At 36.6% G+C, this 16,772-nt stretch overlaps 1 protein-coding gene across 2 annotated transcripts in view; it reads left to right on the forward strand.

The window, feature by feature from the left end:
* The window catches only part of rab24 (RAB24, member RAS oncogene family), a 15,364-nt gene extending 106 nt beyond the window's left edge, over positions 1-15,258 (forward strand). Inside the window, exons 1-9 of one of the 2 annotated variants that reach the window (XM_062049086.1) lie at positions 1-310; positions 2,830-2,989; positions 3,110-3,181; positions 3,284-3,362; positions 4,752-4,819; positions 6,581-6,680; positions 6,890-6,940; positions 8,915-8,974; positions 14,553-15,258. The exon at positions 1-310 is cut by the window's left edge and continues 106 nt beyond it. In XM_062049086.1, coding sequence (XP_061905070.1) covers positions 2,873-2,989; positions 3,110-3,181; positions 3,284-3,362; positions 4,752-4,819; positions 6,581-6,680; positions 6,890-6,940; positions 8,915-8,974; positions 14,553-14,629 — 624 coding nt within the window. In that variant the 5' untranslated portion in view covers positions 1-310; positions 2,830-2,872 and the 3' untranslated portion in view covers positions 14,630-15,258. The remainder of the gene's footprint in view (positions 311-2,829; positions 2,990-3,109; positions 3,182-3,283; positions 3,363-4,751; positions 4,820-6,580; positions 6,681-6,889; positions 6,941-8,914; positions 8,975-14,552) is intronic. The other variant, XM_062049087.1, reaches the window with a different exon arrangement.
* Positions 15,259-16,772: the final 1,514 nt, after the last annotated feature.

Here is a 16,772-nt window from a genome sequence, read left to right on the forward strand (position 1 = left end):
TTTTTTATTTTAAAACACAATCAATGAATTAACAGCATTTATAACGTCCGAGCTGTGTTCATGGTATTTTTCCCGTGACGACTTTTGGAGTGGCAGATTTCCCTGTGGCCATTGCGCAACACGCTGACGAACCGCAGCTCCTTTTATTAGCTAGTGAGGCTGGGCGAAGATGACAAGCGGCTTTCTGGCACCTTCGGCCCGGTAAAGACTCCATGTAGACGCCGGTGTTGCCACCACATTTTATTGCCGCTTGCCGCCGTCATTGTGGAGTGACTTGGATGCTGGTCGATATTTCCAGCTAGCTGCTAAGGTAAGCGTCGCCGCCATCGTTTCTTTATTGCCTGTTTTTCCCCAGTTTCATTTGACGAATTTGGATAAACCATTGTTGATTATGTAAATCAACGATGGAACCGGTATTATCAGACAGGTTCGTAAAGACGATTCTAGTGAGGGAAGTACAATGTCCCTCTAATAAGTATTCAGAAAGTTAAAACCGGTGAAAATGCACGAATTTCTGGTCAAACTCCTTGTTATTAAGTCAATGGGGCTCAAGATTTTAGCTCTGACCTTTTTTTTTTAATTCCGACTTTCAAAATGCCATAACTTTCTAAATATTGACCCCCTTTTTAAAAATGTTGGTAACAAACAGACATAATTTTTTTATCTTCGTGTTATGAATGTTAGCTACCTCTCTTTGTTTATAATGTCTATTTTCTGCTGGATCTACTCTCTATTTTATGCTGCAGCTGTTATATATATACACCGTAATATTGTACATGGTAATTGTTCTATATTATATAAAATATAATATAACCGTATATATCATATACTACATATTTTTAATATGTAAATATTACATGTTATATTTTATATTGCTACTACGGTACATTTTAGTCTACTTTATACCTGCATTATCCTTTCCATCCTTACACTTTCCATCCTTTGTAACTGAGCTACTGCGTGGAACAATTTCCCTTGTGGATCATTAAAGTTTGTCTAAGTCAGTGGTTCTTAAACTCCCGACGTTCGTATTACCGTTTAAAATTAAAATCGTGATTGATAAACTCACAGATTGGTGCTACTGCTCATTTACTGGAGAAGCATGCTAGCGCCAGCTTAAATGCTAACACGAATACAAGAGACATTAACGTCTTACCCCAAACTAAACTTACAGTAAAGGCCAAAAGTTTGGACACACCTTCTCATTCGATGCGTGTTCTTTATTTTCATGACTATTTACATTGAAGATGGTCACCGAAGGAATCAAAACTATGAAAGAACACACGTGCACACTCTTGGCATTCTCTGGATGAGCTTCAAGCACACCTGTGAAGTGAAAACCATTTCAGATGACTGCCTCTTGAAGCTCATCCAGAGAATGCCAAGAGTGTGCAAAGCAGTAATCAGAGCAAAGAGTGGCTATTTTGAAGAAACTAGAATATAAACATGTTGTCAGTTATTTTACCTTTTTTTGTTAAGTGCATAACTTCACATGTGTTCATTCATAGTTTTGATGCCTTCAGTGACAATCTACAATGTAAATAGTCATGAAAATAAAGAAAACACATTGAAGGAGAAGGTGTGTCCAAACTTTTGGCATGTACTGTATATGAACACATTACTGTCTGAGCAACTAAGACAGTGGTTCTTAACCTTGTTGGGGGTACCGAACCCCACCAGTTTCATATGCGCATTCACCGAACCCTTCTTTAGTGAAAAATAAAATGTTTTTTTTTTTTCAAATTCAAGACAAAGTTATATGTTTTTGGTAACACTTTGGTATGGGGAACATATTCTAAGTAACAAAGACTTAATTTAGAGTTTTTTGGACACTAGGGGAACATATTCTAAGTAACAAAGACTTAATTTAGAGTTATTTGGTTAGGGTTAGAGGGTTAGGGCCAGGGTTACAGGGTTAGGGTTATAATAAGACTTAGACTTCGTTTCTATTGTCATTCAAATTTGAACTTTACAGCACAAATAAGAACAAAATTTCGTTACATAAGCTCATGGTAGTGCAGGATAAAAAAGCAATAAGGTGCATATATAAATAAATAGATATATATAAATATATATATAAAATAAATAAATATATGTATATATATATTTCATAAGGCCATGCAGAATAAGGCATTAATAAGTACTTAATAATGACTAGTTAAGAGCCAATATGTTACTAATTTGCATGTTAATAAGTAACTAATTAATGGTGAATATGTTCCCCATACTAAAGTGTTACCATGTTTTTTTACTGGTGCACAAAATGAACATCACCTTGTTCAAAGAACAAAACCAACACAGTGCATAAACTCACAACAAATTACACACCTGCAAATCAGTGTGACTTCTGCTGTTGCCGTATCCGTAATACGCCGATAGGGAGAAGTTTTTATTTACACGATAAGTCGGGTGTGTCTTGACCTCCGCCGAACCCCTGAGCCCGACTCACCGAACCCCTAGGGTTCGATCGAACCCAGGTTCAGAACCACTGAACTAAGATATTTAATTGTGCACAATTAACCAGCTATCTGGGCTCTCTTAGAACAGAGTGATCGATCTAAGCTCAAAGAAAACCTGTTTAGTTCTCGTAAAAAACAAACTCTTTTACCAATAAAAATGGAAGAAAATAAACATATTTAATATGGTTCTTAAAAAGACAGAATATGTAATAGTTCTTCTGTCAATGAAAGTAAATTATGTGTCTGTGTGGTATTGAATGTTTTGAATAAAACTTGGTTCAATGATTTCTGTGATAATTCTGGTCACAATAACCATGGTATGAACCTGTCATATCGTTGTGTTTTTAATTGCGATATTTCATTTCCACAGCACCCTTCCTTGCCATCCTAACCTGGTCCTGACCACCAGGAAGATGAGCGGCATGCGCGTGGATGCCAAGGTGGTGATGCTGGGAAAGGAGAGCGTGGGCAAGACCAGCCTGGTAGAAAGATACGTTCATCAGCGCTTCCTGGCCGGACCCTATCAGAACGTACGTGAGCGTCAGCTGCTCAAACTTGAATGAACAGAGCTCGTTTTATGAGAGCTTCATGAAAACGTCATTAGTCACTGATGGGAATTGAGAATGTGTTACTAATGATCGTGTCCTTAGCAGACTATTGGTGCTGCGTTTGTGGCCAAGCCAATCCAAGTGGTAGACAAAGTCATCACTCTGGGAATATGGGTACGTCTTTAAATCTCACATTTTGCCCAGGGACGAATTCAAGAACAAGAAGACTTTTGAACGGGCTTGATTGGATGAGTTTGTCTTCTCTTGCGCAATCAGGACACGGCCGGGTCGGAACGCTACGAAGCCATGAGCAGAATCTACTACAGAGGGGCCCGGGCGGCCATCGTCTGCTATGGTAAACAACATTTTTATTTGCATTTATATGATCTTTTTATTGTGTTCAACTGCTGTATTTAGTGTACTTTAAAAAAAAAAACTGTCTTGAAATTTCCCCCACAGATTCAATGTCATTGATTGATTGATTGAAACTTGTATTAGTAGATTGCACAATGTATTTATTTTCAACATTTTATGTTATATTATTTATTATGTTAGTTTTGTTTAAAGTAATGTATTTATCATCATAATTAGCTTTATTAAGTTATTTTAAGTAATTAAGTCAATGTATTAAATCAAGGTTAAAAAAACATTTAAATGGATGTCATGAAAACGTGTTAAAAATATTTCAATTAATTTAGTCTTTTTACATTTTTAAAATCGAAAACATTTGATTTTAATATAAAATGTATTATTTTCAACATTTTATGTTATATTTTTTATTATTAGTTTTGTTTAAAGTAATAGTTTAATGTATTTTGATTGATTGATTGAGACTTGTATTAGTAGATTGCACAGTACAGTACATATTCTGTACAATTGACCACTAAATGGTCACACCCGAATACGTTTTTCAACTTGTTTAAGTCGGGGTCCACGTTAATCAATTCATGGTAAGTCATGTACACTTAGATGTTTTTTATTGGAGCAGATCTGAATGATAAATGCAGAAATTACCATAATAATACCCTTTCCACTTCCTGTCTACAATATTAGTTTTAATTTCACCATAAAAATGTAAAAGTATATATTCCCGTGCTTTTAGAGAAATTTATTTTCTACACATTTAACATGAAAAAGTTAATAATTTAATATTAATTTGTGTATATTTATAAGCACTTGCTTGTTACTTTTATTATGTTATCTTTTGTAAATTTCCTTAAAAAAAATCATAATTAGTCATGGTTTTCTTTATAGTAGACAACAAAATAAAACAAATCCTTTTAGGACTTTCATATACATTTATTTGTTTGAAATGTAACCAAAAAAAACCTAAAAAATTGTAATTAATTTAATGTGTATAATATTCATAATCACTTGGTTGTTACTTCCTGTCTTCAATTTTTTTTAATGAGTTTTTAAAATTATGTCTGGATAATCATTCCCCCAAAATCTGTAATAATTATTAATAATTTAGCTATTTCTTTAAAAGATGAAAAATCCAATCTGCCAGAACTTTCATTCCAGTTTGAATGCAAATTTATGAACAAAATGTATTAGTAGTATTTATTTTCTGTGCTGCATAATGTTGTTCCTCGTGTGCATGTATACTTTTGTTAGTGTGTAAGTGAGATGCAAGTATGTTACTGAATATGAGTATGATACCAGTTTGTATGTTATTGTTTGTGTGATACTAATGTGTCATACTCCTATGTGTTATTAATAATGTTTTATTGTGGACTTGTAGATCTGACGGACAGCAGCAGTTTCCAGCGTGCTGCTTTCTGGGTGAAGGAGCTTCAGAAGTGTGAGGAGGTAGGAGAGTTAGTTACGTTCTGCAGAGTGAGTTACGTTCTTCAGAGTCAGTTTCTACAGTCCGTTTCTTCAGAGTTAGCTTCTTCAGAGTCAGTTCATTTACCTCAGCGCCAGTTTCTACAGATTTAGTTAGTTACTACAGAGACAGTTTCTACAAAGACTATTAGTTTCTAAAGAAATAGTCTCAGAGATAGTTTCTACAGAGTCAGTGAGTTTCTACAGAGACTAAGTTTCTACAGTCTTACAGAGACAGTTTCTATAGTCAGTTTTTACAGTCAGTTTCTACAGTGTCAGCTAGTTTCTACAGTCAGTTGTTTTTTACAGTCAGTTTCTACAGTGTCAGTTCGTGTCTACAGTCAGTCAGTTTCTACAGTGTCAGCTAGTTTCTACAGTCAGTTTCTACAGAGTCAGTCAAATTTCTACAGTCCATTTTTAGTGTCAGCCAGTTTCTACAGAGTCAGCTAGTTTCTACAGTCAGTTTTTTACAGAGACAGTTAGTTTCTACAGAGTCAGGTAGTTTCTAAAGTCAGTTTCTACAGAGTCACCTAGTTTCTACAGTCAGTTTCTACAGTGTCAGCTAGTTTCTACAGTCAGTTTCTACAGAGACAGTTAGTTTTTACGGACAGTTGGTTTCTACAGAGACAGTTAGTTTTTACGGACAGTTGGTTTCTACAGTCAGCTAGTTTCTACAGTCAGTTTCTACAGAGACAGTTAGTTTTTACGGACAGTTGGTTTCTACAGAGACAGTTAGTTTTTACGGACAGTTGGTTTCTACAGTCAGCTAGTTTCTATAGTCAGTTTCTACACAGTCAGTTTTTACAGAGACAGTTAGTTTCTACAGAGTCAGCTTCTACAGAGTCAGTTAGTTTCTACAGTCAGTTTCTACAGTCACCTAGTTTCTAGAGTCAGTTTCTACAGTGTCAGCTAGTTTCTACAGAGACAGTTAGTTTTTACGGACAGTTGGTTTCTACAGAGACAGTTAGTTTTTACGGACAGTTGGTTTCTACAGTCAGCTAGTTTCTATAGTCAGTTTCTACAGTTAGTTTCTAGAGTCACGTCGTTTCTACAGTCAGTTTCTACAGTGTCAGCTAGTTTCTACAGTCAGTTTCTAGAGTCACGTAGTTTCTACAGAGTCACCTAGTTTCTACAGTCAATTTCTACAGAGTCACCTAGTTTCTACAGTCAATTTCTACAGAGTCACCTAGTTTCTACAGTCAATTTCTACAGTGTCAGCTAGTTCCTACAGTCAGTTTCTACAGAGACAGTTTTTACGGACAGTTGGCTTCTAGTCAGCTAGTTTCTATAGTCAGTTTCTACACAGTCAGCTAGTTTCTACAGAGTCAGCTAGTTTCTAAAGTCAGTTTTTAGAGTCAGCTAGTTTCTAGAGTCAGTTTCTACAGTCAGCTAGTTCCTACAGTCAGCTAGTTTCTACAGTCAGTTTTTTACAGTCAATTTCTACAGAAAGTTAGTTTCTACAGTGATAGTCTCTAAAGTCAGTTTTTGCAGAGTTAGTTTCTACATTGTCAGTTTGTTTTAAAGTTGTCTTCTCCAGAGTCAGTTTCATCAGTCAGTTAGTTTCTACAGTTTCAACAAAGTCAGTTAGTTTCTACAGCTTCAACAAAGTCAGTTAGTTTCTACAGTGACAGTTTCTGTGGTGTTAGTTTCTACATAGTCAGTCAGTTTGTACAGTTGGTTTCTTCAGAGTGCGTGAGTTTGTCCAGAGTCAGTGCACTGTCCTTAGTAAAGTGTGCCTGCTTGCAGCACTGTCAGATCTACTTGTGCGGCACCAAGAAGGACCTGCTTCTAGAAGACCGCAGCTTACGGCAGGTCGATTTTCATGACGTTCAGGACTTTGCTGAAGGTGAGAACATCCAACTTTTTAAGAGGAACATTCATGGAAATCCTCTCTCACCTAATGAGGAACAGGAACTTTTTTCCCCCCTCACACTCACTCATTTTCCTTCTCATTTAATTACTGACTCACGTACTTATTTACTAACTTATTTACCTACTGACTTATTGAATTACTTATTGACTGACTTAATTTCTTACTTGCTGTTCTGCTTTTAGAAATCAATGCGCAGCATTTTGAAACCTCCAGCAAAACAGGAAGCAACGTTGGTGAGTCACCCTCTATTTCCTGCAGGCACACTTACTCGTGTACATCATGTGCCGTTGACTATTACAACATTGGTTGTTTGCGTATCGTTACCACATTGGTTGTGTGACGAGACCAGCGATGCAGGTTTTCCTGTCCGTCTCTAAGGGCCTGAATTTGACGAGAAAAATATTTGTCGCTAGTCACTTTTTTTCCCCAGAGGAGTTTGAAAACTGGTTAGATATCACCACAGAGTCACTAAATTGACCCTTCCTGCCCCCTCTTCTTATTCTCTGGCAGATGCTTATCAGGTGTGTTAGGAAGCAGAATTACAATGCATTCTGACACCTACTGTTCACAGTTGTAACCACAAGCTGCGTTTCAAGCAGTCCCATCATAAAATGATAATATGTTATGGAAGTTCATCTATTTCATGAACGTTGACATTCAGATAAAGCAGTGTTTCCCACACATTCATTTATTTGTGGCGGCTCGCCACAAAAATTTTATTTATTTATTTTTTGTCCTGTCCAGCTTCTCAGGCAAATCATATAGTTCAGTGTTTTTCAACCACTGTGCCGCGGCACACTAGTGTGCCGTGAGATATTGTCTGGTGTGCCGTGGGAAATTATGCAACTTCACCTAATTGGTCCAAAAAAACATTTTTTTGCAAATCAATAATTATAATAATGTGCCGTCTGGTGCAGTGTTTTTTGGTATGTAAAAAGTTAACGTAAGGCTTAAACCAAAAATGAACAAAAGGCAAGTCCCGCTAGGAAAAGGCACTAGAAGCATAGGGATGGCCGTGCAAAACAAAAGTAAAACTGAACTGGCTACAAAGTAAACAAAAACAGAATGCTGGACGACAGCAAAAACTTACAGCGTGTGGAGCGGAGACGGCGTCCACAAAGTACATCCGTACATGACATGACAATCAACAGTGTCCCCACAAAGAAGGATAGAGTACGCACAACTTAAATAGTCTTGATTGCGAAAACAAAGCAGGTGTGGGGAATAGAACTCAAAGGAAGGCGTGAAGCTGCTACAGGAGAACAACAACAAAACAGGAAGGGTCACCAAATGAACAGCGCAAGACAGAGACTAAAGTACTACACATAGGAAACAACAACAAACTCAAAATAAGAAACGACAACCTGGTGGAGTTTCATTTTGTAACCTTTTCGGCTGGTGGTGTGCCTCCGTATTTTTTTTTATGAAAAAAATGTGCCTTGGCTCAAAAAAGGTTGAAAAACACTGATATAGTTGATGTAGATGCCCATATCGGCTGTTCAGATTTACTTCACAAAAGAGAAGTGTAGGATCAAGATTTTTGGAGCTCTTTGTTCAGTGGATCAGATGTTTGATGAAGCTTTGTGTCTATCTACCACCACTACTGTTTTCTGTTTATTTGTTACTGACTGTGGCAGGACACCTCTGCCTCTGTTTCACTTTATGTTGCTGGTAAATAATATGGTTGTAGTAGTAGGCTAAAGTTAAATTATTTAGTATGCACTAATGAAAGGGACAGAGCTTTAAGAGACATTTTAGCTTTTATATTTTATAAGATATATTTTTTGTAAGAACCACAATTAATAAATATATTTCAGTGAATAACTTATTGTTCAAATCTGTATATAAATATGTACATAAAGTGTTGTAATTATATTGTAAAATAGATGGATGGATGGATGGATGGACGTTTAAAACAAAACTGTCATTAATTAGTAAGCATACATTTTTTGAGCCTTTTTAGAGAAAATCATATCATTGTAGTAAATTATGCAAAGTACTCGATGATGTCATGGTAGCCACGCCCCCACCGCCACAGGTATCTTGGCAGTTTATGGGAAACACTGTAAAGCTTATCTTAATTGTTCTTTAACTTAATCAAAGCAAAGTCTATAAAGAGCAGTCAATGTAAAATAACAACTATATTTTTGCTGTTGGAATTGAAGCCTAGAATAAAACTAAAGTCGTTTTTCTGCTTCCGCTAACAGACGACTTGTTCCAAAAAGTGGCTGAGGACTACAACAACGCAGCTTTCCAGAACATGACAGGTGAGACACCTTTGATTCATGATCATAACTATTGGGATTATAGTCATATTTGTCCAGTCAATGCAACGTTTTCTCATCTTCTGTGCATTCAAACACAGTTCACTCAATTCTTTAGTTTCTTGTTTTCAATATAAACACGACATAAAAGGTCCAATCTCGTTCATGAAAACATTTGATGAAGTCGGTCACTGGCAAACTAAGAACATTAACTTTGTCTTTACACGCAGTAGCAAATGTGTGATACTAAAAGTACACTACCGTTCAAAAGTTTGGGGTCACATTGAAATGTCCTTATTTTTGAAGGAAAAGCACTGTACTTTTCAATGAAGATAACTTTAAACTAGTCTTAACTTTAAAGAAGTACACTCTATACATTGCTAATGTGGTAAATGACTATTCTAGCTGCAAATGTCTGGTTTTTGGTGCAATATCTACATAGGTGTATAGAGGCCCATTTCCAGCAACTATCACTCCAGTGTTCTAATGGTACAATGTGTTTGCTCATTGGCTCAGAAGGCTAATTGATGATTAGAAAACCCTCGTGCAATCATGTTCACACATCTGAAAACAGTTTAGCTCGTTACAGAAGCTACAAAACTGACCTTCCTTTGAGCAGTTTGAGTTTCTGGAGCATCACATTTGTGGGGTCAATTAAACGCTCAAAATGGCCAGAAAAAGAGAACTTTCATCTGAAACTCGACAGTCTATTCTTGTTCTTAGAAATGAAGGCTATTCCACAAAATTGTTTGGGTGACCCCAAACTTTTGAACGGTAGTGTATTTGTCATAGGAGTATTGTAACTTTTTTAGAGGGATTTCTTTGTTTCATAAGCTGCTGCTTAAATCACATCATCATCAGTGGTAGCTTAGATAAATAGATTTACTGTGCAGATAATTTTATTGCACTTTTGCATATGCATCCACATTTACGGATGTATGTTATATTGTCTTTGTGTCTTTATTGCTTGCAAACCTCAAATTGCACCACGTTCGTGTTGTTGCTGTGGCAACATCAGGAGCGACGTCGTCGCTGCAGTGAAGTCACAATTATTAGATTTTTGTTGTATGCGATAAATTTAGCAAACTATCAAAAGATCCAGATTTGCCTTTTTTACCAAAATGCAGATTATGATGTTTGGGTTAGTGGATGCATTCCGATGCTTGTCTACTCCAATTTTCCGCTCCTAGTCCTCAAATTTATGGTAATTTCGCCTTGCAGAGCGGAAAGCCTCTCCGAGATGTTATCTAGTTTGCAATTTAGTTCAGAAAGTTGCCACAGTCTGAGTGCCTACAGCTTATAGGTACCTTGAACGTGGGCCCTCGTCTTCCGAATTTGTCGATACACCAGAGTAACGCTCAATCCAATTAGCAGATGCCTTGGTATTTTATTTCGGAGTAGGTAAATATAATCGAATTACTCAACAGGAAGAATTGCCAGGCACATGATCCTCCACTTCTCCCATGCGTTCATTGTGTTCTGGTCCTACCGAGCTTCTCCTTGAGAGACCAGACAATCCATTCCATGTTTTAGACTTGGAAAACTGAGCCTCCAAAAAAGTTGAGAAGGAAAGCAGGGAAAGGGAAGCGTCTGTCCGCCTTTGTTGAGGAAATGCGAGAAGTTTTCGATTGATTGATTGAGACTTTTGTTAGTAGATTGCACAGTACAGTACATATTCCGTACAATTGACCACTAAATGGTAACACCCGAAGAAGTTTTTCAACTTGTTTAAGTCGGGGTCCACGTTAATCAATCCATGGTAAGTTGATCAATAGTTGAAATATTGCTACATGTTGTTCTACACAAGAAACCAACAAAACAACGTTTTGATTAGATAGTTGATGCATGCGTTTGAGACTAATTTGATTGGTGGAAAATGACGCTGATTGGACAAAATGTGCGGGGAAGTTGCGGGCACTGGTCAAAGTTGTGAAGCTGCATAGTTCACTGGCATTGTTTGAATGTGTGTAACTTCCTGGAGGGACCGACTAATGTGTAAAGTCGTGACACAATAGAGGTAATTACACACTTGTTGCGAGTCGACGAATGACTAAAGAGCAAAACGTAAGGCGATTTTGTTTTATTTGTTTTACTTACACTACCGTTCAAAAGTTTGGGGTCACATTGAAATGTCCTTATTTTTCAATGAAGATAACTTTAAACTAGTCTTAACTTTAAAGAAATACACTCTATACATCGCTAATGTGGTAAATGACTATTCTAGCTGCAAATGTCTGGTTTTTGGTGCAATATCTACATAGGTGTATAGAGGCCCATTTCCAGCAACTATCACTCCAGTGTTCTAATGGTACAATGTGTTTGCTCATTGGCTCAGAAGGCTAATTGATGATTAGAAAACCCTTGTGCAATCATGTTCACACATCTGAAAACAGTTGAGCTCGTTACAGAAGCTACAAAACTGACCTTCCTTTGAGCAGATTGAGTTTCTGGAGCATCACATTTGTGGGGTCAATTAAACGCTCAAAATGGCCAAAAAAAGAGAACTTTCATCTGAAACTCGACAGTCTATTCTTGTTCTTAGAAATGAAGACTATTCCACTAAATTGTTTGGGTGACCCCAAACTTTTGAACGGTAGTGTACATTGTTGCAAACTGCTCCTATTTAAAGTAAGTATGAATTGAAAAAAAATGTTAAAATTATATATTATAAAAGCTAATTACTTTTCACTTTTTTGTTGTTGTAAAATGTTTTTATTTTATAGTAAAAAAAAGTCATACATTTTACAAAAAATGTTGTTTTTGTTTTACTTATATTGTTGTAAATTGCTCCTATTTAAAGTGAATATGAATAGAAAAATTATATATACATTTTAAAAATATATATCAAATTATATATTATAAAAGCTAATTACTTTTCACTCTTTTATTTGTATTAGTTGTGGTGGTAAAATGTGTGTTTGCCAATAGTCGACGATCAATCCAATCTGCAGGATTTATTCAAGAGAAAAACAAGACGATATGTAGTTGTGTATACTGACTGGTCACTAGGTGTCAGTAGCGTGCTCCAACACTTGCCTAACACAGTGAATGTCCTAAAGTTAACAAATATAGTTATGAAATGAATACAGGCTTTCATTTCAGTCAACGAAACAGAAACGAGGCTAAACTGTGGTCTAAAGCAGTTAGTAAGGTTCTGGGCTCTGCATGGCGCAGCACCAGGACGACATATAACCCTTGATTAATAGAGAAAGTAACATTCATAAAGCTTTTATGTATGCAAACCAGTACAAGGATCGTTACCTTTGCAAAAGACGCGCCGCACCTCCTGGGCGAGGAGTCGGGTTCCATTTCCAGTGGGCTTCGGTCAGCATTTGCTCTCTAGTGACAGTCAAAGTTGGAATCAGATGAGAATGATCTCTTACTTTATAAAAACACAAGATCCTTTTACGAATATTTAAAGAAGACTCGATGATTTAACCTCCTTTGAATCGAATCTTCCACTGTTTGAAGACAACTCTAATAGCTACATAAGGGGACTTGGTACAGATCCCTAATTTAGCAGTCCTAGCTCGTTATGCTAACCTGGATTTGAGTGTGTTCCTTCCATAAAGCAGTGTTTTTCAACCACTGTGCCGTGGGAGATGATCTAATTTCACCTATCTGGGTTAAAAATATTTTTTACAAACCAGTAATTATAGTCTGCAAATGATGTGTTGTTGTTGAGTGTCGGTGCTGTCTAGAGCTCGGCGGAGTAACCGTGTAATACTCTTCCATATCAGTAGGTGGCAGCCGCTAGCTAATTGCTTTGTAGATGTGGGAAACAGCGGGAGGCAGCGTGCAGGTAAAAAGGCGTCTAATGCTTAAACCAAAAATAAACAAAAGGTGAGTGCCCCTAAGAAAAGGCATTGACTATTGGCTATGCAGAACAAAACTAAAACTGAACTGGCTACAAAGTAAACAAAAACAGAATGCTGGACGACAGCAAAGACTTACTGCGGAGCAAAGACGGCGTCCACAATGTACATCCGAACATGACATGACAATCCACAATGTCCCCACAAAGAAGGATAAAAAACAACTGAAATATTCTTGATTGCTAAAACAAAGTAGATGCGGGAAATATCGCTCAAAGGAAGACACAGGAAAATACCAAAAAAAGGACCAAAATAGGAGCGCAAGACAAGAACTAAAACACTACACACAGGAAAACAGCAAAAAAGTTCAAATTAGTCACGGTGTGATGTGACAGGTCGTGACTTTACACCTACTTTGAGACAAGAGCTATAGTGATGCATGCTTGGTTATGCTTTAAAGCAGGGGTCACCAACGTGGTGCCCGCGGGCACCAGGTAGCCCGTAAGGACCAGATGAGTAGCCTGCTGGCCTGTTCTAAAAATAGCTCAAATAGCAGCACTTACCAGTGAGCTGTCTCTATTTTTTAAATTGTATTTATTTACTAGCAAGCTGGTCTCGCTTTGCCCGACATTTTTAATTGTAAGAGAGACAAAACTCAAATAGAATTACAAAATCCAAGAAAATATTTTAAAGACTTGGTCTTCACTTGTTCAAATAAATTCATTAATTTTTTTTACTTTCCTTCATATAACTTTCAGAAAGACAATTTTAGCAAAAAAATACAACCTTAAAATGATTTTAGGATTTTTAAACACATATACCTTTTTACCTTTTAAATTCCTTCCTGACAATTTAAATCAATGTTCAAGTAAATTTATTTTTTCTATTGTAAAGAATAATAAATACATTTTAATTTAATTCTTCATTTTAGCTTCTGTTTTTTCGACGAAGAATATTTGTGAAATATTTCTTCAAACTTATTATGATTAAAATTCCAAAAAATTATTCTGGCAAATCTAGAAAATCTGTAGAATCAAATTTAAATCTTATTTCAAAGTCTTTTGAATTTCTTTTAAAAATTTTGTTCTGGAAAATGTATAAGAAATAATGATTTGTCTTTGTTAGAAATATAGCTTGGTCCAATTTGTTATATATTCTAACAAAGTGCAGATTGGATTTCAACCTATTCAAAACATGTCATCAAAATTCTAAAATAAATCTTAATCAGGAAAAATTACTAATGATGTTCCATAAATCCTTTTTTTAAAAGTTTTTCTCTTCTTTTTTTCGGTTGAATTTTGAATTTTAAAGAGTCGAAATTGAAGATAAACTATGATTCAAAATTTAATTGTCATTTTTTTCGTGTTTTCTCCTCTTTTAAACCGTTCAATTAAGTGTAAATATCATTAATTATCAATAATAACATAGAGTTAAAGGTAAATTGAGCAAATTGGCTATTTCTGGCAATTTATTTAAGTGTGCATCAAACTGGTAGCCCTTCGCATTAATCACTACCCAAGAAGTAGCTCTTGCTTTCAAAAAGGTTGGTGACCCCTGCTTTAAAGTCATATCCAACAATTGCGACGACTTTTTACCGTCAACCGAGTTTCGTTTTTTTATGATTTCTGCTGGTGGTGTGCCTCCGCATTTTTTTTCAATGCAAAAAATGTGCCCGGGCTCAAAAAAAAGGTTGAAAAACACTGCCATAAATAAAGCATTGAGCTGGACGGGATGTGGTTATCATGTACGACTGTTCTGTGTTTCAGCCGAAGAAACAAGCGTCAACTTGGGCCAGCAGAAACACTCGTACTACTCCTTCCAGTCGTGCTGCAACAGCAACTGACCCACCAGGGTGGCGCTTGGCGACTGGGAAGAGGAACATGGGAAGTGGGAAAAGACACTAAGAACTGACCCGGACATGAAGACTGGTCCTCATTGCTGTGCTGGTGGTCTCTGGCGGACCTCCTTCAAGGTGGACAGCTGCTGTGACGTGTGTTGTTTTGGAGTCCATTGACAAGAAAACTCTTAATTTCACTACAAAAGCCTCTTTTTTTTATGTGGTTTGAAGCCAGAAAGCTCATGAATGGTCTGGTGGTTGACGCATCACATGAGCTGTCATGTCCTCCTATAAATGTGGGGGGGGGGACTACTTTTCTACTTTCAACATTCATTTTCCTTCTTCTTTTTTTGTTCCTCAACCTGCAAACATCAAGATGTGGTCAAGACACGGAAGAAGTCTTAAAAGGCACAAACGCTCATAATCACCTCAGAAGCTGTATTTAACATTATTTATTGTCTTTTTCAAAACCAGATGACACTTTTGCCTCGCAAACAATGAAAATATTGTTCAAAACTTTTACATAAGAATGTTCTCCTGGTGTTTGTAAAAAAAACAAAACAACAACCACCTGGCAGAATAATGTGTGATTTTGTGTAATCATCTCAAAATGTGGCCTAAATATTGACCTGATGTCCCAACATGTTCTAAATAAAGGTCTAACATTTCCTCACCCCAACAGGAAGTGACGAGTTTTACAGCTAACAGAAAAATACCCGTTGAGGTGAGCATCACCTGACTTAGTTGTGGCTCATTCAGGGCTGCTGGGATATCACAGTTTTCTATACCAGACCTGGGCAAATTAAGGCCCGGGGGCCACATGTGGCCCGTTGATCTTTTCAATCTGGCCCGCCGGACATTCCCAAATCCTTTTTTTTTTAGATCTTTAAGATGGAAACTGTAGCTGCCATTATGACGTGCAGTGATGTTTTCTAATGACCGTTTCCACAGACGCGGAAGGAGATTTTCACAACAAAGTTCTAAAGCTTAGTGATATATAGCAGTGGTCCCCAACCACCGGGCCGCGGACCGGTGTTGGTACCGGGCCGCACAAGAAATTAAAAAAAAAAAAAAATTTTTTTTATTTTTTTTATTTATGAAATCAACATAAAAAACACAATATATATCAATATAGATCAATACAGTCTGCAGGGATACAGTCCGTAAGCACACATGATTGTATTTATTTATGTTAAAAAAAAAAAAAAAAACATTTTTTTTTTTTTTTTTTTTTTAAATACACCCCCCCACCCCCACCGTTCCGTGGGACAAATTTTCAAGCGTTGACCGGTCCGCAGCTACAAAAAGGTTGGGGACCACTGATATATAGAATAGAACAACGCAGTGCCCGCGGGCACCAGGTAGCCCGTAAGGACCAGATGAGTAGCCCGCTGGCCTGTTCTAAAAATAGCACAAATAGCAGCACTTACCAGTAAGCTGCCTCTATTTTTTAAATTTTATTTATTTACTAGCAAGCTGATCTCGCTTTGATCGACATTTTTAATTCTAAGAGAGACAAAACTCAAATAGAATTTGAAAATCCAAGAAAATTTTTTAAAGACTTGGTCTTCACTAACTGACAAAGAAACAGATAACAGATTTGGTGTCCAGTTCAAAGTGTGACATGATTTATTTAAAAATTTGAGAGTTGACTTTTGTATTTTACATTATTATTTGTACAAACATGGTGCAAAGTAATTCATGATTTGTTAAAACATTGTAGTGGCTAGCTAGTTAAAATGGGATATTGTGATTTCACAAGACTGTCTTAGAAGTGATCATTTGAAAATGTTCAATTTGAAAAATGTCCACTTAGAGAAAATATAAAAATAAAGTGTTGCATATTGATATTTATCTGTTTCTATATATATTTATTGTGAGAAATCATTAAGATGATCAGTGTTTCCACAAAGATAATTAATTATTAATAATAACATAGAGTTAAAGGTAAATTGAGCAAATTGTCTATTTCTGGCAATTGTGTATAAAAATGGTAGCCCTTCGCATTAATCAGTACCCAAGAAGTAGCTCTTGGTTTCAAAAAGGTTGGTGACCCCTGGAATAGAAAGTACTTTATTGATCCCTGGGGGAAATTCACTATATATCAGATTGTAGGTGGGTTTATTTTGTACCCTTCGCGTTCATATTT

This window comes from Entelurus aequoreus, linkage group LG05 (genome assembly GCF_033978785.1).
Source record: "Entelurus aequoreus isolate RoL-2023_Sb linkage group LG05, RoL_Eaeq_v1.1, whole genome shotgun sequence".
Classification (NCBI taxonomy): Eukaryota; Metazoa; Chordata; class Actinopteri; order Syngnathiformes; family Syngnathidae; genus Entelurus; species Entelurus aequoreus.